The 24,066-nt window shown below is 34.6% G+C and overlaps 1 protein-coding gene across 5 annotated transcripts in view; it reads right to left on the bottom strand.

Moving 5' to 3' along the window:
* The window catches only part of MARK1 (MAP/microtubule affinity-regulating kinase 1), a 142,710-nt gene that overhangs the window by 41,366 nt on the left and 77,278 nt on the right, over positions 1-24,066 (bottom strand). For 4 of the 5 annotated variants that reach the window (XM_011971069.1, XM_011971070.1, XM_011971072.1 and 1 more), the window contains exons 5-9: positions 22,592-22,657; positions 18,338-18,408; positions 8,044-8,100; positions 5,516-5,752; positions 5,307-5,426 (exon numbers count right to left, since the gene is read on the bottom strand). In XM_011971069.1, coding sequence (XP_011826459.1) covers positions 5,307-5,426; positions 5,516-5,752; positions 8,044-8,100; positions 18,338-18,408; positions 22,592-22,657 — 551 coding nt within the window. The remainder of the gene's footprint in view (positions 1-5,306; positions 5,427-5,515; positions 5,753-8,043; positions 8,101-18,337; positions 18,409-22,591; positions 22,658-24,066) is intronic. The other variant, XM_011971073.1, reaches the window with a different exon arrangement.

Raw genomic sequence — 24,066 nt, 5'->3', positions numbered from 1 at the left:
CCTGGGCCTCCCAAAGTGTTGGGATTACAGGCGTGAGCCACTGCACCCGGCCTATTTTTTTGTTTGTTTGTTTTTGAGATGGAATCTCATTCTGATGCCCAGGCTGGAGTGCAGTGGTGTGATATCAGCTCACTGCAACCTCCACTTCCCGGGTTTAAGCGATTTTCCTGCCTCAGCGTCCCAGAAGCTGGGATTACAGGCGCTCGCCACCACGGCCAGCTAAATTTTGTATTTTTAGTAGAGACGGGGTTTCATCATGTTGGCCAGGCTGGTCTCAAACTCCTGACCTCAGGTGATCCGCTCGCCTGGGCCTCACAAAGTGCTGGGATTACAGGCATCAGCCAAAACTATTTGAATACACAATAGAATTAACTATTTAAAGTTGTGCTATTAGCAGTGAGTTTTAATAAAGACCAAAAGAACAACTCGAAGTGTGGGCTGGGATTTTCAGGGAAGGAACCGTAAGGGGACAGGATGTAAACTGATTTGAAATATAAGCAGTATTTGGAATGGTGCAAAGTCATGGCAGAAGGATGTGAGGAACAGTGAGGAGGCACCCTTCTTTTACTAAGCACATGAATCATATACAATGAAAGAATACATTTTATACTACGTTTTATAATTAGCACAGGAAAAAAAAACAATGGGTGGACACAGAAGGACTGACTGCTAATTCTCACATAAAACTAGATTTGAGGCTAGGTTGAGTCAGGAAAAGTAGAAAATGCAGTGATAAGGAAAGAGAATTGGGCAGCAATGAGAGAATCAACAGTTTTGTTTCCCTTTATTATTATTATTCTAGTCACTGGGAATCACCAAGAGTCTGCTTAGCAGTTTGTCTCACAACAACAGTTGTATTTCAAAGCAGAATAAAAGTAATCTCAGAATGGAAAATAAAGGTTGGAAAGAAGATCTCCTTAAGAAAGGGAAGATGTGGGGTTTAACTCTGTTAATTCAAAATCTGAGGGTCTTTTTCCAAAAATAAAGCATAGAAAGCAACAAAGAATGGATACATGAAAGGGAAGAGAGATATGGACTACCTGCCCTTAGTTGTGTGAACCTCATGCCTATGTAAAATTCTTTCATGGTAACCAAAAGAATTGACATTAAAAGTCTAGGGAGAAACGTTACCAGAGAACTGAGGTACTGCATGGCAGGAGAGAGCTCACGTAACCCTAGTCTGGGTGGTTTCAGGCATGGTATAAATAACTAGGCCAACAAACTGCACTAGACACAGAAATTAGTTGAATAAACTCATCCACTCCGATTTCATTTCATATATCTCATGAGAAACTAGAGGACAAAAAAACTTCCAAAATTAACAAAACAAAGTTTACCCTAGCCATCAGGGCCAAAGAACATAAATGACTGCCTGAGAGTTACATTAACAAAACAATTGATCAGATGAATTAAACTAGCTATGGGAAATATACACTCTATACTTAGGTGCACATTTATTTTATTTTATCTTATTTTATTTGGAGACAGGGTCTTGTTCTGTCATCCCGGCTGCAAGTCCAGTGGCGCAATCATGGCTTATTGCATCCTCAACCTCCTGGGCTCAAGCAATCCCCCTGCTTCAGCCTCCTGAGTAGCTAGGACTACAGATGTGTGATACCACGCCCAGCTAATGTAGAGAAAGGGTTTTTCCAAGTTGCCCAGGCTGGTCTCGATCTCCTGGACTTAGGTGATCTGCCCGCCTTGGCCTCCCAAAGTATCTGGATTACAGTCATGAGCCATCAAGCGTGGCCTTAGGTGCACATTTTAAAAATAATGGAATTTAGAATGGCCAGACAGAAATAATTTTACTTAAATTATTTCAACCTTTGTAAAACATACTATATGCTTCTGAATTTGTAACAGAAATCTTTCATTAAAAATTATGAATTAATTGATTTTTTTGCTTTACTGTCACTTGGCAGACATAAACAAGACTGTAAAGATTATTTTAGTAACAGCTGAAAAATTAAGTATTAAAAGTCAAAATAAACACTTTTTTGGAGGACCAATGATGACAAAGAGAGGGCAATAAGAGGAGCTTTGCTTCAGGCTCAAATTTTGCATTATTTTGAAAGGTAATACAGTCCATCTTGGTTAAAGACTGGAAAAATGAATGAACATGTACAGAACAGGGAAAGCAGAAAAGTTTTTCAGTTTCTTTCTAATAAAAAAATCTAGACATACCAATATTCCAATAAACGGGTTTAAAAAACAATAGTGTACAACATAAAGCACAAATCCTTTTAAAATCATAATGAGGACAGTATCACACATGGAAGTTCCAGACTAGTACAATTAGAAAGAGCTGGCAACATTCACATATATAACCTGAAAAAATTATATAACTGTTTGCTTATGCCTAGAAACAAACCATAGGCTAGTAGAACGTGAAACTAATTTCATTAATTTTTATTTTCACAGATGATAAATAAGGCATTTAACTTAGGAGTCTTTAAGAAACATTTTAATAAAATATACAGTTATGTCTGGTAGCAACAGAAAGGTAAGTTAAATAAGTTTGAAATGATAAGCAACCATGTAAGATTCTCTAAATCAAATTTCAATATTAGAAAAATATATAGTGAAGAAAATATAGAGGATATGCTAATCAATAATTCATGACACTAAAGTACACTGAAAAAACATTCATGATGTTCCACTTTTTCAAAATGTGGAAATTACCAGAAAAATATTTCATATTAAAATATACAAAGTTGGTACCAATCTATGAGGCTTCTTAACCAGACTCCTTAAGACAAGTAGTTAAAAGACACTGAGAGCTTATACATGAAGAAGCACAAACTATTCATTAAAAATGTTCCATTTTATTGCTAATAAAAGACATACAAATTAAAGCAAGGCATCAAATACTAGAATTTATATCCAATATTGAATCAAGCTATGGAGAACAGGTACATTCAAAAGCCTTGGGTCACGCACATCTTTTGGCAATGATAAAAGAGCTATCTGATCACTTGCACCCTTTGGCCCAGTGATTCCACTCTGAAGAATTTATCTAAGCATATATCCCAAAGGGGAAAAAAGTATACCACATTGCTTTTATCAAAAACAATGGAAACAACTCAAATGTGCAATAAACATAGAATAGTTAAATATATTATGATATGTTACCCAAGGAGAATAACATAGCTATTAAAAACAAAGGAGTGCATTCTTATGACAAAGCAAGAATGCATATCAGAATCTTCTAAGGTTAAAAAAAAAATGGAACATGATATAAAACATTACTAACACATAAAATGTTATGTTTACATAATACAGATTGAGTATTTTGAAAATGGCTTTTAAAAACTTTACAGATTTTTTACTGTAATGCTAATAAAATTGGTTGGAAAAATAAAAGTGAAGACTAACAATTTTTGAAGTCACCAATATTTCTAGGAGAGTTTCTTAAGGTTTGGTATAAGAAATATTTCTATTTAAAAAAATGGTGTCAAGTTTCCCTGGAAAGTCATTTTTGGGAACTGTGAAGCAAATCAGCCTTTGCATAGTAATATCTATAATATTATGATAATATTTCCAGTGGGAACTCGTGTTTTCATAGCTGAAAAACTTTGTTTTGGTAAGCTGGAACAGAAAGCTGCAGACTATACTGAAATATGTTGGAATGAGCTTCTGATGACCAAATATTTCAGTAATAAAAATTTGGCTTTTAAATTCAACTCAAAGCACTCTACTATTTTAATCCTCAACACTTTAATACTAATGATAAAAGACTAATGTGTTTGGCTACTATAAATTAATCATCTTTAAGGCATCAGCACATCTTATCTACTGTCCACAGAGATCTCTAATATCTATTCCCCCAAAATAATTTTTGTATATTCTTTTTGCTCTGCTCATTAGCTAAGCTGTTGCTTCAACTCTGGGCATTTTATTAAGTGACACTCAGGTAAAGTGGGGTTCTTACGATAAAAGTCACAAAGCAGGATTACAAGACATGTTCTCTAAAGTTCATTATTTTAGAACTGATATGAGAGTCAAGAATTTTAGCTTTTTAAATATTTCACCTAATTCTTCTATGAATAATGATGGAAAGCTTTCAAAATAAGTGACATAAAAGTGGGCATTATATAGTACATGTTCTCTACTAAAGCATTACTATCATAATTTTTTTACCCCCAAAAGGGGGGAAAAGCCCACAAAATTTGTAAGATATAACTAATACCATTTAAACAAATAATTCAGTAAAAAAATCCTTATCATTGATGAACTGACACAAAGCATTTAAAATAATTTCCCAGTGGAAGTCACCATCCCTTAACTGCCATCAAAACATGCTGTATCTTCTACTGAAAAATATTTGTGGAAATAAAATTACAAAGCCCACACTAACCTGAGAGCTCTGTACACAGGGATGGCTCACTATAAGGCTGCCTCCTAAGCAGCATGAAGTCCGTGCCAGAAAGCCCCATTGCTACACTAAAAAAGTACAGTTTATATGAGGTTAATTCTCTGAATTCTCTACCTTTCTATTAAGGCGAATAAAAGAAGACAGAAAGTACTAGTGAATAATGCATGCTGAATCTCTGAAATTATCTTAGTAAAGGCTAAAATATCATTCTTAAAAACAAATGGGCAAAATACTTAAGAAATAAATTATTCTAACTGCAGCGCCAGAAGAAAAAAAATACTAGACATTTTGGTTATGTGAACTTGCTTGCCTGTAACATACTTAGTCCATTTATAATGGTGTCTATTATTATAAATAACCTCATATATGGAATGTATGTAGGCAACACAACAATGTGTTAAGAAATGAAATGCCTGTTTCCAATATGTTCTACTTAAATATTTGTAAATTTTCTTTACTAAAGTTGAGAGGTTTCTATTGCATTTTTAAATGCTAGATACCAATGTCAGATATAGCTGTGAAATATTCACTAGATTAGAATTTTCACGATTTTCTTTTATCCTTGAAATATTTATTGAGAACTTACTAAAAACAAGGTTTCTGTTTTCGACAACGCAATTTCTGACAGAGGCTACGTTTTCCTCCTTCTCTAACTAAAAGTGGATTTAACCTCTATTTTTGTGTTGTTTTAATTTAACATGGCACTACAGAACAAAGAGGAAATAATAGTTTTTAGAGACAGCTACTGTGGCAACTTTTGAAAGTGAAAAAAATAGTGAAAAAAAGTCATGTCATTTTCCCTACCTCTAAACAACAGGCAGATTAGATAATTTGGCAATTTTCCTAAGAAAACATTGGAGAAAAATGCTCTTCAGTTTCTGGAATATTTTAATTGTTAAAATTTAAATTTGGAGTATAAAAATTTACTTACTTCCAAGCTACCTCTCTTTATTGGATTCAGGACTAATAATTTCTTCAGAAGATTTTCACAGTCTGTGGACATGTAAAAGGGAATACGGTACTTCCCTCGTAAAACTCGCTCTCGCAGTTCCTTAATGAAAGTGAAAGAAAGCACTTGTAACTGGTTTTTGAAATAATCATACTTGGGGATAAAACATTAATATAAAATTTAGCTAATACCTTTAAATTCTGGCCATCGAAAGGCAAGGAGCCACTGACTAATGTATAGAGAATGACGCCCAGACTCCACACATCCACTTCAGGCCCATCATACTTCTTTCCTTGGAAAAGCTCGGGAGCAGCATAGGGTGGGCTTCCACAAAATGTGTCCAATTTGTTCCCAACTGTAAATTCGTTACTAAAACCAAAGTCAGCAATTTTAATATTCATATCACCATCAAGGAGAAGGTTTTCAGCCTAAGAGGAAAATAATAAAAAGAACAATGTAAAAAGCCTACATAAAATAAAAATATTTGTTAAAAGTGTTTTAGCTTCCAAACTTACATCTCGTCTCTCATTTATAAATGTAGTATCAAATTTAGAAGCCCAGTATGGTACTTCAATGCATTCTGAATTACATCTATATAAGACTAAATTTTAACGCTATAAAAGGAAAGCTCTCTTTATATGCATATATGCAACTACTTAAGAAAGGTTATTTAAAACCCATTTTCTTTCATAGGTTATTTTAAACTCATTTTTTCCCTCATAGTCAGAAACATCCTAGAAGTGTACCTTAGTATGACCTACTCTAAAGAGCACAATACTAATCCATCTTGGCCTTAAACCAACATGATTACCCAAAGGAGCTCTATTTTAATAGGGTATTGTCGGTTAATGCTAGGCTCAAAGGTATATCTACAGTAACTGCCTGTCAGGGGTTCTGTGACTACTAATTCATTCCTTTGTCCTCTCTTGTAGAATGCTTCCTCAACAAACTACTGTTTCAGTAAAACATGACCAAAAACTACAGCCTCTATTATATCTTGTCTGTTTTAAGCTTCTTTTTGCTGTTTTAAAACTAGATTCTCTTCTTGACGTATATTTTACATAGAAGGCAGTGAATTTTCCATGTTTTGAGATGGTTTTCCAAAATCCTAAAGTAGAATCACTCAAAGACAGTATTTTACATGTCCCTTTTGTAAACAGAAGCAATTCAATAAAGGACTTGTTCTTGTACACGTTTTATTTCAAACTCTATTACAATGGATGGATAGACTAACAAAGGTATAGGTTACTTTGTAGATGTGTTTTATCAGGTTTCGAAAAGAAATAAAATTTGACTAAAACAAAAATCAGATTTCTCTATATTACTAGAAGGTCCAACAATCATAAGAGTCAAGCACTCTGCCCATCATATATCTCCTCCCTCCCTACCTGCCACAACCTTTCTTTTCTTCTTTTTTGTGGTATACTAGCTTGGGATATTTGTTTTCATTTTATTTTGGAAAATGCAGATACACCTAGAACCCAAAATATACAATAAAAATGGGGTATCATTTATTACATAAATACTATAAAAGCACATACATTTGGAAAAATTTATAATAGATTGTAACATTTTTGAACTGTGACAAAACCAGGTTATTTTGATGTTCTGATGTAAGGGCCTGGTCACTGTAAATTTCTGAAGCTGTTTTTGAGCAAGCTGGACTTTCTCTAAAAATGTCTGGATGGATATCAAAGTATCCAAGCTGCCTCAGAAGAGAAGAGCTGCAAGGGGTTCTGAGGTCTCCTTCCAGGAGTGTATAGGAAAACTCTCTCTACTGGACTGGAGGGAAAACACAAGGTTTTGAACATTATTATTTTTTGCAGATTTTTTTCATATAAGAAATGAGATGATAAACTGGGAGTTAAACACAGAAGCAGGGGAACAGTTCTTTTCTTTCTCATTCGTCATGGAAGTGATTCCCCTTAAAATAGCCAAGGAAGGAAATCAAGAAATAGAAAAATTGGGAGCAACAGAAAATTCATAAGCTCTGAAAAATGAAGCTAAAATACAGAATTAGACTTGACTTTTGACAACTGTTTAGGATAATATATTCAAACATAACCCAAACTGGTGCAAGTAGTTGATAAAGGTGATGAGGAAAAAAGTGAAAAAGAAAAATAAGACTCTTACGTACAGGACAATGAAAATTAAATTTGGAAGATTAGAGAAAAAAGGAAAAAAACACGTAAACATTTTAGCCCAGGGTCCTTCCACTTTCATTTTTTAAACAATCTATGTGGCACAACCATTTATTGACTAACTACACATTTCTTATTCCAAAGTATGCTCGTTTATACTATTATACGCATTTAGTGTTCATAAAAATGTTTTAAAACTTTCCTTAGTTCTTTGAGCTTTAAGGTAGAGTGTGAATACTGTCTCTTATGTAAGGGAAACATGGGTCTGTGCTCTGACTTTGCTTCTGTCTGAGGTCCCACACTTTTGGCTGGGAATAAAGTTCCATATCTATGCATTTAAAGCAAACTAATTAATAGTGAATCAAATCCTCTAACCTCTAAAGCTAGATAACTTCTCACTCATATTTTCTTCATTTGCTCAGTGAAAATATTACCTTTCATAAAGCTGCTGTGAGAATCAAAAACTAACTACTTGTATAGTGTCTAGTAGCACAGTTAGGCAATAAGACAGCTCTAATATTATTATTAAACATACGTTAATAATAAAGATTTTTTTAAAATTACAATCAGAAGCTTACCTTAAGATCACGGTGAACAATGCACTTTTGATGACAATACTGTACAGCAGATACAATCTGGAATAAATATTTGGATAAAAGAGTCAAACTATTAAAAAAAAATTTCCCCAATAATCATCTCCAATTTAGATAAATTATTACTAACTTGGATTTCAAGGTAGTATTTAATAAATATGCTATGTCTTTAGTTCAGAAAACTATACACATTAAAGCGATGAAATTTTCGCTGTTAAGTGCAGAAAATTTGGAAAAATAATATTCTCTTACTAAAATACAATAAAATATTTCTCTGTCAGAGGCTGTGAAGATGTCATATGGATCATTTATAGTTCTCTGTTTATGTGACTGAATGTGTACAATTTATAGTTTTGGTCAAATGGTTTACTATAGTGTTGAAATAAAAGCTTTGACACACATGAATTACTATTTTAAGATAATTGTCTCAAGTTAAAAAAGCAAAACTCTATTCTAGGAATTACAACAAATGTGTTCAAGGCATGTTTCTTTAGTGAGGCCAATTCACTAAGAACTTATCGATGAGGTATTTAGCAATACCTATATTTATCTATTCATATAGAAAGAGAAAGGAAAATTTTTGAGCCTTAAAAAGAAATGTGATCAGCAATAGAAAAGAGGGAAAAATGAAATTCAATCTTAAACCTGTCACTAATTCAGTCAGGTGAAGTATTCTATGCCTGTAACTTGATTTTGTATGCAGCCATAATTTTTAACCATCACACAGAGCTCTTTGGAGACAAGGACTAAACAGGAGGAACCCAACAGTTTAAAGGCCAAAAGTATGACAGAAATAGATTATAAACAATTCTATGATAGTTCTTTATTACATAAAATACAGAAATAGAATCTGATAGCAATCAATTAAGAACTATTTTTTACATATAATTACATCTGATGAATAAAAGGATGGTCATTTTAATGTACATCAGAACATTCAATTCTGTGAATTCAGTTAAATATAAAAACAGTTTGGATGTTAGGCATTTACAAATGGAGACAAAAATGAGATTTTTTTTTCAAGTATAAAGGTGATGTGAAGTATGACCATGCTAATAGGAATATAGGTGGGGAAAAAACCTTCAAAGTAGAAGTGAACTGATATTTCAGTATTGTAAAATTATTCTAATGTATATTAAAATGGTTTGAAGAGAGAGAAAACATGAATTCAAAACAAAATAATCAACACACAATGAGTAATATACAATTCCATTTAATTCATTTTGATTCAACAGTTTATTGAGTACCTCCTATGTGCAAGAAAATGTGCTGGTTGCTAGGCAAATACAAAAATGAATACTAATTGGACTCTGTCCTTAAGGCGCTTACAATCTGATTAAGAAGAGAAAATAAGGTATATATTCTCTATATACCTTGTATTATGGAGGTATATATTATTATATATAGAGGTATATATTATTACCTTTCTATATATTGTATATAGAGAGGTATATATTATTCCCCTATAATACAAGGTAGAATCATAGAACTCTACCTTTTTAAAAGAGTATCATAAAAAATAAAGAATAATTTCAGTTGGAAATGCTTCCTGAAGGAGGTGATATTTGCTCTAAGCCATCCTTGAAGGACAGAAATATTTTAAAATGTGGAGATCTGGAGATGGGGAGGTGGTGAAATGCATTAATGACAGGGGAACTGTTTATTTGAAAAGCAGGTAGGATTCATGCCTGTAATCTCAGCACTTTGGGAGGCTGAAGTGGGAGGATGATCGCTTGAGGCCAGGAGTTCAAGACCAGGCCTTGACAACACAGTGAGACCTCATCTCTACAAAAAATAAAAATATTAGCTAGGTGTGGTGGTATGCACCTGTGGTCCCAGCTACACAGGTGGCTGAGGCAGGAGGATTTCTTGAGCCTAGGAGGTTGAGGCTGCAGTATGCTATGCTCACACCACTGCACACCTACCTGGATAACAGAGTGAGACCCTGTCTCAAACACAACAAACAAACAAACAAAAAGACCAACAAACCAACCAACCAATCAAACAAACAAAAAACCCCAGAAAACCAAACCAAACAAAAAATCATTTAAGGAAAAGGAGGTGGAAAAATGGTGACAGTGGGAGTCAAATCTTGACAAATAGGTTGGTAAAAGTCAAAACTAGGCAGGTACTACAGAACCACTAGATGTTCTTAGGCAGGGTGACTGGGAATGATTATAATCAATTTGAAGTATGATTCCCAAAAACACAGAAGGATCTAATGACGAACATTTGTAGTATTAGTTTTCTTAAGCAATATGTTTCAAAATTCTAATACCCAATTTTCACTAAATTACGTTCATTAGCCAAAAGACATATACATTTATATGTATATTTTATTAGACATACTATATAGGTTATAGTATGTTCGTATTATAAGATTATTTTGTATCACGGGTGACAGAAATTTGCTGATAATGACATCATCTTTTATTAGGCACGTTTGTATGATCCACTGAAGGTATGCGACAGATAATAATTTGGTTATCAAACATGATCAGAGGCCACGCAACTCATGTCAGACAGAATGGTCTCTGAAAACAGTTCTATATTTACTTCTGGAATCAAACATTTCCTAAGCCTCAAGGCATCAAGAATGGAAAGATAATTACGAAGAATGCTCTGCATTAAGCATGTGTTCTCCCCAAACTCTATGAAGTCTGAGCTATCAGTCAAATGTGGTGGTTTATTATAGTATTAACACAATTGCTTAGCAGGGAACAATTTCTGCCATGAAAGAAGTTCTGCCTTCTGACTCACTGCAAGAATCCCCCTCCACAAGCCCAATTTTTACTGCATTATTTTACAGCTAGACCTTCCAATCTCAAAACATTCTGTACTTCCATAAATAGGATATAGGAACTTCCCTATGAGCCTTCTATTAATGGATCTTGAAAACATGATTTACAGGCAGCTGGGAACTGATGGTAAGACCACACACATCAGTGTTTTCCATTGAGGTGGACTTATCAGGGTTACTTTGCAATTATTAATACTTATAAGTGGGTCAGGAATCCCCATGCTTGAAGTGGTAGACTTGATATTACAAGAATTGAATCAATATTATGATTTTTTTTTTTTTTTTTTGTAGGATCAAGTCTTAAGGAATTTTGTAAAAGCATTGTATGGGTAATGGCTGCTAAGTGGTCTTAAACTGTCCTAGTGTCTTCAGTATTTCTAAGAGTAAGGTCAAGGACATATATACATTTATCCTTGTTGACACAGTATTAACACATACTTTCTTTCACTGTTAAAATAAAAAAGAAAATAAAAGTAAATGTATATTCATTAAGTCCGTAAGAGTTTAAATCAAATCCATAAATAAAAATAAGCTCCTCAAAAATAAATTTAAGTGTAAATTTACCTTTAGTCAGGTAACTACAAAATAATGTACGTGTGTGCATATGTGTATGTATGTTTACATATCTCTGGTTTCTAAAAATGAGACTTAATAACTTTTTTAGTTTTGGGAAAACATATATAGATACTAAATACATTTAAAATTTACAGTAAATAAATAAATTATAAATAAAATATTTCCCATTGTTTTACAATTTAAATAGCATTCATCGGGCATTCAGTCTCTGCAATGTAAAGAATATGAAGATGATTTCAAAATATTACAGATTTTATTTCAAAAACCATGCCAATTTTAGTAATTATTTGTATCTGTAAAAATATCTATGTCCCAACCTCCTATCCTGCTCTCGCTTACCAGCAAAGTTGGAAAGCTCTTTAAAATAGCAGGCATTTCCAACTTCTCTAATTCCATATAGTACCCCATACAATTTTCTACATCTACCAAAAAATAAGTAAAACAAGGTGCCTAAAAAAGTAAGAGTAAGTAGCAATAATCTCTAAAATATACATTAGGATTCCAATGGGAATATTTAATGCAAACTGGAACTTTCTTGCTGGTCTGCTACTAACAAAAGCTACTGTGACTGATATTAAATGAATAATATATAAAATGATGTGTGCGGCTGTGTGCAGTGGCTCACACCTGTAATCCCAGCACTATGGGAGGCTGAGGTGGACAGATCACCTGAGGTCAGGAGTTCAAGACCAGCCTGGCCAACATGGTGAAACCCCTTCTCTACTAAAAATAAAAAATTAGCTGGGAGTGGTGTTCTGTGCCTGTAATCCCAGCTACTTGGGAGGCTGAGGTAGGAGAATCACTTGAACCCAGGAGGTGGAGGTTGCAGTGAGATGAGATAGCACCACTGCACTCCAGTCTGGGTGACAGAGCAAGACTCTGTCTCAATAAATAAATAAATAAATACATGTCAAGACAGCTGAATAGGAACAGTTCCGGTCTGTAGCTCCCAGCGTGATCGATGCAGAAGACGGGTGATTTCTGCATTTCCAATGGAGGTACCTGGTTCATCTCACTGGGACTGGTTGGACAGTGGGTACAGCCCACAGAGGGCGAGCTGAAGCAGGGCAGGGAGTCGCCTCACCTGGGAAGCACAAGGGGTCGGAGTATTTCCCTTTTCTAACCAAGGGAAGCCATGACAGACTACCTGAAGAAACGGGACACTCCCCGCCCAAATACTGCGTTTTTCCAAGGTCTTAGCAACCAGCAGGCAAGGTGATTCTCTCCCATGCCTGGCATGGCACGTCCTACGTCCATGGAGTCTTGCTCACTGCTAGTGCAGCAGTCTGAGATCCATCTGTGAGGCAGCAGCCTGGCTGAGGGAGGGGCATTCGCAAATGCTGAGGCTTGAGTAGGTAAACAAAGCAGCCAGGAAGCTTGAACTGGGTGGAGCCAACCGCAGCTCAACAAGGCCTACTACCTCTAGACTCCACCTCTGTGGGCAGGGCAGGACATAGCTGAACAAAAGGTAGCAGGCAACTTCTGCAGACTTAAACATCCCTGTCTGACAGCTCTGAAGAGAGCAGTGGTTCTCCCAGCGCAGCGTCTAAGCTCTGAGAAAGGACAGACTGCCTCCTCAAGTGGGTCCCTGACCCCCGTGTAGCCTAACTGGGAGACACCTCCCAGTAGGGGCTGACAGACACCTCATATAGGCAGCTGCCCCTCTGGGATGAAGTTTCCAGAAGAAAGATCAGGTAGCAATATTTGCGTTCTGCAGCCTCCACTGGTGATACCCAGGCAAACAGGGTCTGGAGGAGAACTCCAGCAAACTCCAACAGACCTGCAGCTGAGGGACCTGACTGTTAGAAGGAAAACTGACAAACAGAAAGGAATAGCATCAACATCAACAAAAAGGTAATCTACACCAAAACGCCATCTGTAGGTCACCAACATCAAAGACCAAAGGAAGATAAAACCACAAATATGGGGAGAAACCAGAGCAGAAAAGCTGAAAACTCTAAAAATCAAAACGCCTCTTCTCCTCCAAAGGATCGCAGCTCCTCGCCAACAATAGAATAAAGCTGGATGGAGAATAACTTTGACGAGTTGACAGAAGTAGGTTTCAGACATCTACAGAACTTTCCACCCCAAATCAACAGAATATACATTCTTCTCAGCACTACATCACACTTATTCCAAAATTGTCCACACAGTTGGAAGTAAAGCACTCCTCGGCAAATGTAAAAGAACAGAAATCACAACAAACTATCTCTCAGACCACAGTGCAATCAGATTAGAAATCAGGATTAAGAAGCTCACTGAAAACCGCACAATTACATGGAAACTGAACAAACTGCTCCTGAATGACTACTGGGTAAATAACAAAATGAAGGCAGAAATAAAGATGTTCTTTGAAATCAATGAGAACAAAGACACAATGTACCAGAATCTCTGGGACATATTTAAAGTCATGTATAGAGGGAAATTTATAGCACTAAATGTCCACAAGAGAAAGCAGGAAAGATCTAAAATCGACACCCTAACATCACAATTAAAAGAGCTAGAGAAGCAAGAGCAAACACATTCCAAAGCTAGCAGAAGGCAAGAAATAACTAAGATCAGTGCAGAATTGAAAGAGATAGAGACACAAAAAACCCTTCAAAAAATCAATGAATATAGGAGCTGGTTTTTTGAAAAGATAGACAAAATTGATTGCTAGCAAGGCTAATAAGGAAGAAAAGAGAGAAGAATCAAATAGATGCAATGAAAAATGATAAAGGGGATATCACCATCAATCCACAGAAATGCAAACTACCATCAGAGAAAACTATAAACACCTCTATGCAAATGAACTAGAAAATCTAGAAGAAATGGATAAATTCCTGGACACATACACTCTCCCAAGACTTAACCAGGAAGAAGTTGAATCTCTGAATAGACAAAAACAGGCTCTGAAATTGAGGCAATAATTAATAGCCTACCAACCAAAAAAGGTCCAGGACCAGAAGGATTCACAGCCGAATTCTACCAGAGGTACAAAGTGGAGCTGGTACCACTCCTTCTGAAACTATTCCAATAAGAGAAAAAGAGGGACTCCTCCTTAACTCATTTTATGAGGCCAACATCATCCTGATACCAAAGCCTGGCAGAGATACAACAAAAAAAGAGAATTTTACACTAATATCCCTGATGAACATTGATGCAAAAATCCTCAACACAATACTGGCAAACCAAATCCAGCTGCACATCAAAAAGCTTATCCACCATGATCAAGTGGGCTTCATTCCTGGGATGCAAGGCTGGTTCAATATATGCAAATCAATAAATGTAATCCATCACATAAACAACCAACAACAAAAACCACATGACTATCTCAATAGATGCAGAAAAGGCCTTCAACAAAATTCAACAGCCCTTCATGCTAAAAACTCTCAATAAACTAGGTATTGATGGAATGTATCTCAAAATACTAAGAGCTATTTATGACAAACCCACAGCCAATATCATACTGAATGGGCAAAAACTGGAAGCATTCCCTTTGAAAACTGACACAACACAAGGATGCCCTCTCTCACCACTCCTATTCAACATAGTGTTGGAAGTTCTGGCCAGGGCAATCTGGCAAGAGAAAGAAATAAAGGTATTCAATTAGGAAAAGAGGAGGTCAAGTTGTCCCTGTTTGCAGATGACATGAATGTATATTTAGAAAACCCCATCGTCTCAGCCCAAAATCTCTTTAAGTTGATAAGCGACTTCAGCAAAGTCTCAGGATACAAAATCAATGTGCAAAAAATCACAAGCATTCGTCTACACCAATAACAGACAAACAGAGAGCCAAATCATAAATGAACTTCCATTCACAATTGCTACAAAGAGAATAAAATACCTAGGAATCCAACTTACAAGGGATCTGAAGGACCTCTTCAAGAACTATAAACCATTGCTCAATGAAATAAAGGAGTACACAAACAAATGGAAGAATATTCCATGCTCATGGATAGGAAGAATCAATATCGCGAAAATGGCCATACTGTCCAAAGTAATTTATAGATTCAATGCCATCCCCATTAAGCTACCAATGACTTGCTTCACAGAATTGGAAAAAACTACTTTAAAATTCATATGGAACCAAAAAAGAGCCTGCATTGCCAAGATAATCCGAAGCAAAAAGAACAAAGCTAGAGGCATCATGCTACCTGACTTCAGACTATACTACAAGGCTACAGTAACCAAAACAGCATGGTACTGGTACCAAAACAGAGATATAGACCAATGGAACAGAATAGAGGCCTCAAAAATACCACCACACATCCACAATCATCTGATCTTTTACAAACCTGACAAAAACAAGAAATGGGGAAAGGATTCCCTATTTAATAAATGGTGCTGGGAAAACTGGCTAGCCATATGTAGAAAGGTGAAACTGGATCCCTTCCTTACACCTTATATAAAAATTAATTGAAGATGGATTAAAGACTTAAATGTTAGACCTAAAACCATCAAAGCCCTAGAAGAAAATCTAGGCAATACCATTCAGGACATAGGCATGGGCAAGGACTTCATGACTAAAACACCAAAAGCAATGACAACAAATGTCAAAATAGACAAATGGGATCTAATTAAACTAAAGAGCTTCTGCACAGCAAAAGAAGCTACCATCAGAATGAACAGGCAACCGACAGAATGGGAGAAAATTTTTGCAATCTACCCATCTTACAAAGGGCTAATATCCAGAATCTACAAAGAACTCAAAGAAATTTACAAGAAAAAAACAAACAACTCCATCAAAAAGTAGGCAAAGAACACTTCTCAAAACAATCATCTATGCAGCCAATAGACACATGAAAAAATGCTCATCACTGGCCATCCGAGAAATGCAAATCAAAACCACAATGAGATACCATCTCACACCAGTTAGAATGGTTAGAATGGCAATCACTAAAAAGGCAGGAAACAACAGATGCTGGAGAGCATGTGGAGAAATAGGAATGCTTTTACACTGTTGGTGGGAGTATAAATTAGTTCAACCATTGTGGAAGACAGTGTGGCGATTCCTCAAGGATCCAGAACTAGAACTACCATTTGACCCAGCAATCCCATTACTGGGTATACACCCAAAGGATTATAAATCATGCCATTATAAAGACACACGCAGACGTCTGTTTATTGTGGCACTGTTCACAACAGCAAAGACTTGGAACCAACCCAAATGTCCATCAATGATAGACTGGATTAAGAAAATGTGGCACATATACACCACAGAATACTACACAGTCATAAAAAAGGATGAGTTCATGTCCTTTGCAGGGACATGGATGAAGCTGGAAACCATCATTCTCAGCAAACTATCACAAGGACAGAAAACCAAACACTGCATATTCTCACTCATAGGTGGGGATTGAACAATGAGAACACTTGGATACAGGGTGGGGAACATCACACACCGGGGCTTGTCGTGGGGTGGGGGGCTGGGGGAGGGATAGCCTTAGGAGAAATACCTAATGTAAATGATGAGTTGATGGGTACAGCACACCAATATGGCACATGTATACCTATGTATCAAACCTGCATGTTGTGCACATGTACCCTGGAACTTAAAGTATAATTTAAAAAGGAAGAAAAATTAAAAATAAAAAAATAAAAAAAATGATGTGTGTAATACTTTATTTAAGGGTAAGCTTGAACTTCCATCCCAGGATAGAAAATAAGTTAACAGTACGTGGTTGGATGCCATTCAGTTTCTTAATGTTGTTTTCCTTATTACCAGTTGTCTTTACGTTCAGCTATTTTAACATGAATATTTCTAGGAATCTATCCCAAATAAAAGGGCTATGCACATCTTTGGTATAAAGCATTTCACAAATTGTGTTCCAAAAAGCAATAATTCTGTGAGATATTAATAACAGAGGTTTCACAAAACACACACACTCATTTCATGGTCAATTTGGAGAATGCCATGTTACAAGTTAAACGGCTTTTTCTTCCCCTCCCTTTCAGGACTTCTCTCTATTTGTTTCACATGTTAACACACATGTACATATCTTAGAGAAAGAACTTATATCAGTATTTGGTCTTTTCCCAACATATTGATTACAGAACCTCTTTAATTGTAAAATTAAAGTGTTCATGCAGGCAGAAGAGGTAGCGAGTCATTTTAAAAATTCTAAATTTAGTAAAAGTTTAGGATATAGTAAATTGTCCGCTTAAATTTTAGTAAATTTTATGAACAATTTACAATTCACTAATTTGCTATTTCTATGGTAACTTATATGTATGCTTACAATTTACAATTCATTAATTTGCTATTTCTATGGTAACTTAAATGTATGCTTATTTCAATCACTTCAGTTCCAAAAATTAAAAATAAAATTCTAGATAAATTTATTTTTTCTTATTTTATTATTTCTGTAATAAGTCATATTCAAGTTGAACTGGAAATATGAGTATCTTACCATATTCCTCTGCCACATTTTGCAAAGTTTCTTGCCTACTTGGTTAAATAAAATTGACCATATTCTTTAAATCTACAAAAATGAGTTTAAACACCAAAACATCTTTAATTAAAAGAATATAATACAATACTCTTTAAATAGTACACATACATGTTGTATATATAAAGCCAGTAATAATTTATAATAATTATTGGATAAAGACTTCAAAGGGTTAACTATTTTTTTTCTATGTCAGTCTAGTCTATGTTTCCAGGACTCTCAGAGAGTTAACAGGGTGAGTCTCATCTATAAATATTTACTCTTCATGACAATCTAAAAATAACCATCTGCAACTATTTAAATTTAAATTCAGAAAGGTTTATTTTTTAGGAGTTTTTCATCCTTAAAAATATAAGAAAGCAGGAATTCTTCTTTTTAAAATACCGTGTGCTGTGAAGTCCAGTTTGTAATAATGTCCATTGTACATCACTACAAATATCAGTAAAACAAAGTTGAAAACTACTTTCCATACCTGCCTAAATTTTGCACGGGCCTCTTTCTCTTTCATTCTTCCATGGGCAACTAAGTAATCAAATACTTCACCTGAATCAGAAAGGTAAAGCAGGTAGTAAAATATACATAGATTTTTGGTTAACAATATATGCAATGTCAAGTTTTTTCCTTGTTTATAAAGAAACTTTTGGCCCACAATTTTCTGCTAGTTTATGTAAGTTACAAACTAATACATGAATAGAAAAAAGGAAAAAATTACATATAAAATTGAGTATCTGCAGCAGTTTGTGATTTAGCAAAACTCTTTAAAAAATAAGTCATAAAAACACAACCAAGAAACTTGCTTTCTGCTTTCAAGTATTATGTAAAAATACAGTCAACTCTTTATTATTCATTCTAGTAAAGGGAAGCCACAGCCTGGGAAATCAAAAATTAAATTTGGCTTTGTATTTTGGGCCTACATTTCAAACAAAATGATTACGTGTTTTTTGTTGGATTGCTCTTTTAAATTCTCCCTGTCACGTAGCCTGGATAAAATTCCATCTCACTACTTCCATCCACATTGATTTCTTTCTTTCTTTTCCTATACTCTGTGTTTATTCTCACTCTACTCATTTCATACATTTCAGTAGTTAGCCACAAATTATACAGAATTAAATCTTTTGTGTGTGTATCTCTATTACCCCAGATGAACTGTAAATTGCTTGAACATCATCATAATATCTGTACTTAATTTGCATCTTCATCTCCATGGCAGAACACAAAGTGGATAGATAAATGTTTGGTGAAATAATTTAAAAATAACTAGAAGCCGTAGAAATTTTCTACTAGATCCATTACTTTACATGTCTGTAAGTTTTTCTCCTTTTTCTCTAGTTAGTAATAGCTTAAAACTAAATTAAACTTGAGACACAATTTTAAAAATAAAATATTATCTTAGTATAAGAGTTAAACTTATTTTTGTGTCCTTATAATTTGTACCATATAGATATCCATGTATATTAAAAACTCACAAAATGGCTTCAAGTGTTCTTGTAAAGTATAGCAAAGTGGTAAAAACAAAGACTCAGACTTTAGAATCAGACCAATTTTGGTATGAATTTTGTTTTAGCCCTAAGTACTACTGAAAGACATTATTAGGAAGATTTCTTAAGTTCATTAAGGCTCAGTTTCTACCTACTGCCTACACACATGGTTGTTGTAAGTATTAAATGAAATAATGCATGTGCTTAGCACAGCAACTGGCATATAGTAAGCACTCAATAAATGGCATTTTTGTACCTAGGTATACAGATACATTATATATATATATATATATATGCAATATCAATCCTAGGATATAAATAAAATATTAAAAACCAAATACGTAATGAATGTATGTCACATGAAACTAATACATCTACAATGTTAGACAGCATATTATATAATATTAAGCATATTTAAGTGATTAAATGGGATGATGAGAACAGAGAAATGAATGGATGCTCTAGTTGACTCATCATAGTAGTTAATTCTAGATATGTGGTAATAGTTGTTAATTCTAGTTAACCCATCACAGTAGTTAATTCTAGATATGTGAGTTTAGGCTGGGAAAGATATATATAAGAGTTCGAAAAATTTGGATCTACTCTTAAGTACTGCCTAGAATACACTTACCCCAGATATTTACATGACATAATCCTGTACTTATCATATATTGTTTGTGTATGATTTACTTCCCCAACTAGAATGTAAGCGTCTTGAGGGCAGGGACTTTGTCTTTGCTCACTCATGTATCCCCAGCACCTAGAACATTACCTGATATATGGTAAGCATTTTATAAATGTTGTTTGAATGAACAAAAGAAAGAATAAACATATCATTTCACAGTAGTCCTGAAACCTACTTTTAATAGGCTCCTTTGGATTAAACATGTTTCAAAATAAAAAAAAAAAAGATGTATTTGATTTTCTAATCACTGAAAATTTTCATTCCATTAGTGAACCAGAATCAACTCTTGGCAAAGAGGCAGTTGTCTGACTTAATTCTTACTCACATTACCTTTCCAGTGTACATGTCAGGTTTGATCCTAAACCAACTAGAAATTTCAGAGGAAAAATATTCAGTGTTTTATTTTCCAGAGTCACCTTGCCATTTATGGATTAAAAAGGCAAGAAAATGATTCTAGATTTACTGTCACAGAACCATGATGGTTTTTGTCACAGAATCACTAACTTGCAAAACTCAAAGAAAACCTATTGCAGGAATCAGAATTTAATGAGACTAGCTGGTATGGTCTGAATTCCTGTACCCATTTCTCTACACTACTCCCCACTGTGCTTCCCAAATATGCTACTGAAGGAGAGTGGTGAAGGCCTTACATGCTCTTACTCTAGCCATTACTCCCCTTCATTAGTACCAATAGAGAGTTGACTGTACTTACCATTAACCGTTAAGTCAGTACACATATTAATATTAACACAGTCTTGCAGTGGGCCTTTATAAAAACATAAGGGTGTCTACAGAATTTTAGCAGTCTATAATAGTTTCCCAAATCAAAGTGGATCTAGCTCCTTTCTCTAAACTTTACATCACTAAAAGGAAGAAAAGAGTCTAACTAAACTAAAAATAATATTCGGGGTTCCTATGCGACAGATTATTACAGCAATCTAACTGAAGGACATAAAAATAAAGAAATAGTTCATTATGTGGTATTTGTAGATTCATTGCTTTTATTATAGATACACATTTTATGCAAATTTACATGGTTGTTTTAATATAATTTTTAAAAGCCTATCATAATAAACATTAATGATAGATTTTCAAGTTAAGTAAAAGAACCTACACTGAAATATTTTTTCAGGTTACAAAAGCTTTGCCAAAAAAAAAAAAAAAGGACTAAAATATTCAATCTGTATAAACAACTGCAAACGCAATTAAATATATTAACATCTATAGTAAAGCTTTTTAGAAATACGAGGCCAGGTGCAGTGGCTCACGCCTGTAACCCCAGCACTTCGGGAGGCCGAGGTGGGCAGATCATGAGGTCAGGAGATACAGACCATCCTGGCGAACACAGTGAAAACCCATCTCTACTAAAAATACAAAAACATTAGCCAGGCATGGTGGCAGGCACCTGCAGCTCCAGCTAGTTGGGAGGCTGAGGTAGCAGAACGGAGTGAACCCGGGAAGCAGAGCTTACAGTGAGCTGAGATCGCGCCACTGCACTCCAGCCTGGGCAACAGAACAAGACTCCGTCTCAAAAAAAAAAAAAAGAAATGCGAGACAGTACAAATATAGCTTAGTTGCTACAGACTAGATAAATCCTTTTTATTCTAGTTCACATAAAATCTGAATCACCACTAAAATTATAAATTTCATTAGCTAAGAGCTCAATATAAGTTCAACACTAAGTTTTTCTATTGATTAGCAAAAAATCAATCAGCCAAATAATTTCAGATGCCTTCTTTCTTCTTCAGTTGCTTAAATCCTGAGCCCTTAAAACCTCCCTTTAAGTATTCTTTATTTTTACTTATTAAATGATTAATTCCATAAATTTTCAACCCATTTCTGAGAAAGTGAAGTCCTAAGTCTAAGAGAAAAGTGATTCTGAGCTGACGTATTTCTCGTTTAAGGGAAAGTGCAGGAGATGAAGGTGATTTTCTATTATATATCAGTGTTTAAAAATCATTCCTATTTTTGACATCATGATAGTCAAAACATATGTGATATTCTACTACAAATGCATCTTGCTATCTCCCTGTCAACTCAGTCCTCTAACATGTAAAATATATAGATCAATACTTGTTTAAATGGAAACATTTAATTCATTTTATGAATTATCTTGGAAAGGCATATATATTGAGAATCTGTCATATGTGAACAATCAGTGAAATAAACGCCTGACCTAGAACAAGCTTTTATTACAGATTTTATTAAATACATTCTGTACCTGAGCCCTACTGATAGCCAAGAGTTTCTAATAATGATATGATATAATAAAATTTAGATAAGAGAATCAATACATTTATAAGATGACAATACAAATTTAACTTTTCAAAAAATGTCCCTAAGTAAACTGTAAATAAGCCAAAAATTCCACTTATAATAATGAAGGATCAAAAGGTCTTAAAAGTAAACACTGAATTTTTCTTAAGATGTAATTTGAAGGCATTTAAATAAAACAATACATTCATTAACAACACTGAAGACATAAATGTCATAATGAACCCTTAAGTGTTAATATTTCTGTATGTCTCAGCAAAGAGAACTTTTCAATCACCCTCATTCTTACCCCCACTCGCGTATTCCATGACTAAATAAAGAGTCTTCTCTGTTTCAATAACTTCAAACAATTTTACTGAAAAAAAAATTAGAGATATAACTCTATAACTGTTAGCACAGATTGAATATGCTTTAAGAAAATCTAAGGCAATACTAAACTAGTAGAAAACTTGACTATTTACTAAACATTATTAATCACAATTTTAAGTTCAAAAAGTTTCTCAAAGATTATTATTCCTATGACAGAAAACTACTTACCACAAAGTGATTTAGAACCAACTTTTTAAGTTGAAAAAGTTGTTTCTAGGATTAAAAAGCCATTACTTTTTCAATAAGGTAATAAAAGGAACTCTTAAAATCAGAAAAATAGAATTTTAAACTGAAGTTTAAAAAGAGACTATGTTATATTACGGTGAGCAATTATAAAATGTTAAACAATCTTTGGTACAGAAACAAAAGAATTTCTGTATTTCTGTCATACTATAGAAGTTTCTGGTTAGAAAAACTACCAAATTATCAAATTTATGTAGTTGAAATAGTCACCACAAATAAGCACTTTAACAACTATATACAGTAAGATTTTTAAATGTGCAAAAAAAAAAGTGTTTTAAAAAAACAGATTTTAAAAAGATTTTACTTCTCACAATCAAATGATTTCATATAATATCTAATCAATAAGTTTATTTGTAAAGATGGGGAGAAATCAGAACTTACTGAAAAATTTTACTAAAATTGAAATCAACTTATTTTCTTTAAAATGCAGTTATTTTGCCTGTAAACTATGATCAAACCCAAGTGCATAGTATCAAAATATCTGAAAGTCATTTTTTTTTTTAAATAAATACCTAAATGACCTGCAATCTCACTTAGAGACTTTTTTTTTTTTTTTTTTGAGACAGGGTCTCTGTTGCTTAGGCTGGAGTGCAGTGGTGCGATCTTGGCTCGCTGCAACCTCCACCTCCCAGGCTCAAGTAATCCTCCCACCTCAACCTTCTGAGTAGCTGGGCCTACAGGTGTGCACCATCACGCCTGGCTAATTTTTTTTTTTTTTTTTTGTAGAGACAGAGTTTTGCCATGTTGCCCAGGGTGGTCTCAAACTCCTGAACTGGGGCAATCCACCTGCCTCAGCCTCCCAAAGTGCTGGCATTACAGGCATAAGCCACGATGCCCAGCCAGAAAGACATTTTCTTCTTTTAAATTTAGAGACATTTAATCAGGAAATTAAAAAAAAATTGTATGCATTAATTCCAAATGGTATCAATTATTTTAGTGGAGAGCAGAAGATAGCAAGGTAGCAGAAAACAGCAATCTGTAGCTTCCATTTAGCTTCTTTGTAATCTATTTTTACCCAAAGTATCACTTTCCTGGGTTATCATTCAGGTTATCACTTTTCTTCTGCTTAAATAAACTATCCTTAAACATTGTGTCTTTTCAGGCCAGGCCCGGTGGCTCAAGCCTGTAATGCCAGCACTTTGGGAGGCCGAG

Source organism: Mandrillus leucophaeus, unplaced genomic scaffold (assembly GCF_000951045.1).
Source record: "Mandrillus leucophaeus isolate KB7577 unplaced genomic scaffold, Mleu.le_1.0 Scaffold985, whole genome shotgun sequence".
Taxonomy (NCBI): Eukaryota; Metazoa; Chordata; class Mammalia; order Primates; family Cercopithecidae; genus Mandrillus; species Mandrillus leucophaeus.
Note: the sequence above shows the minus strand (reverse complement) of the source record. Positions and strands in the feature narration are given on the sequence as shown.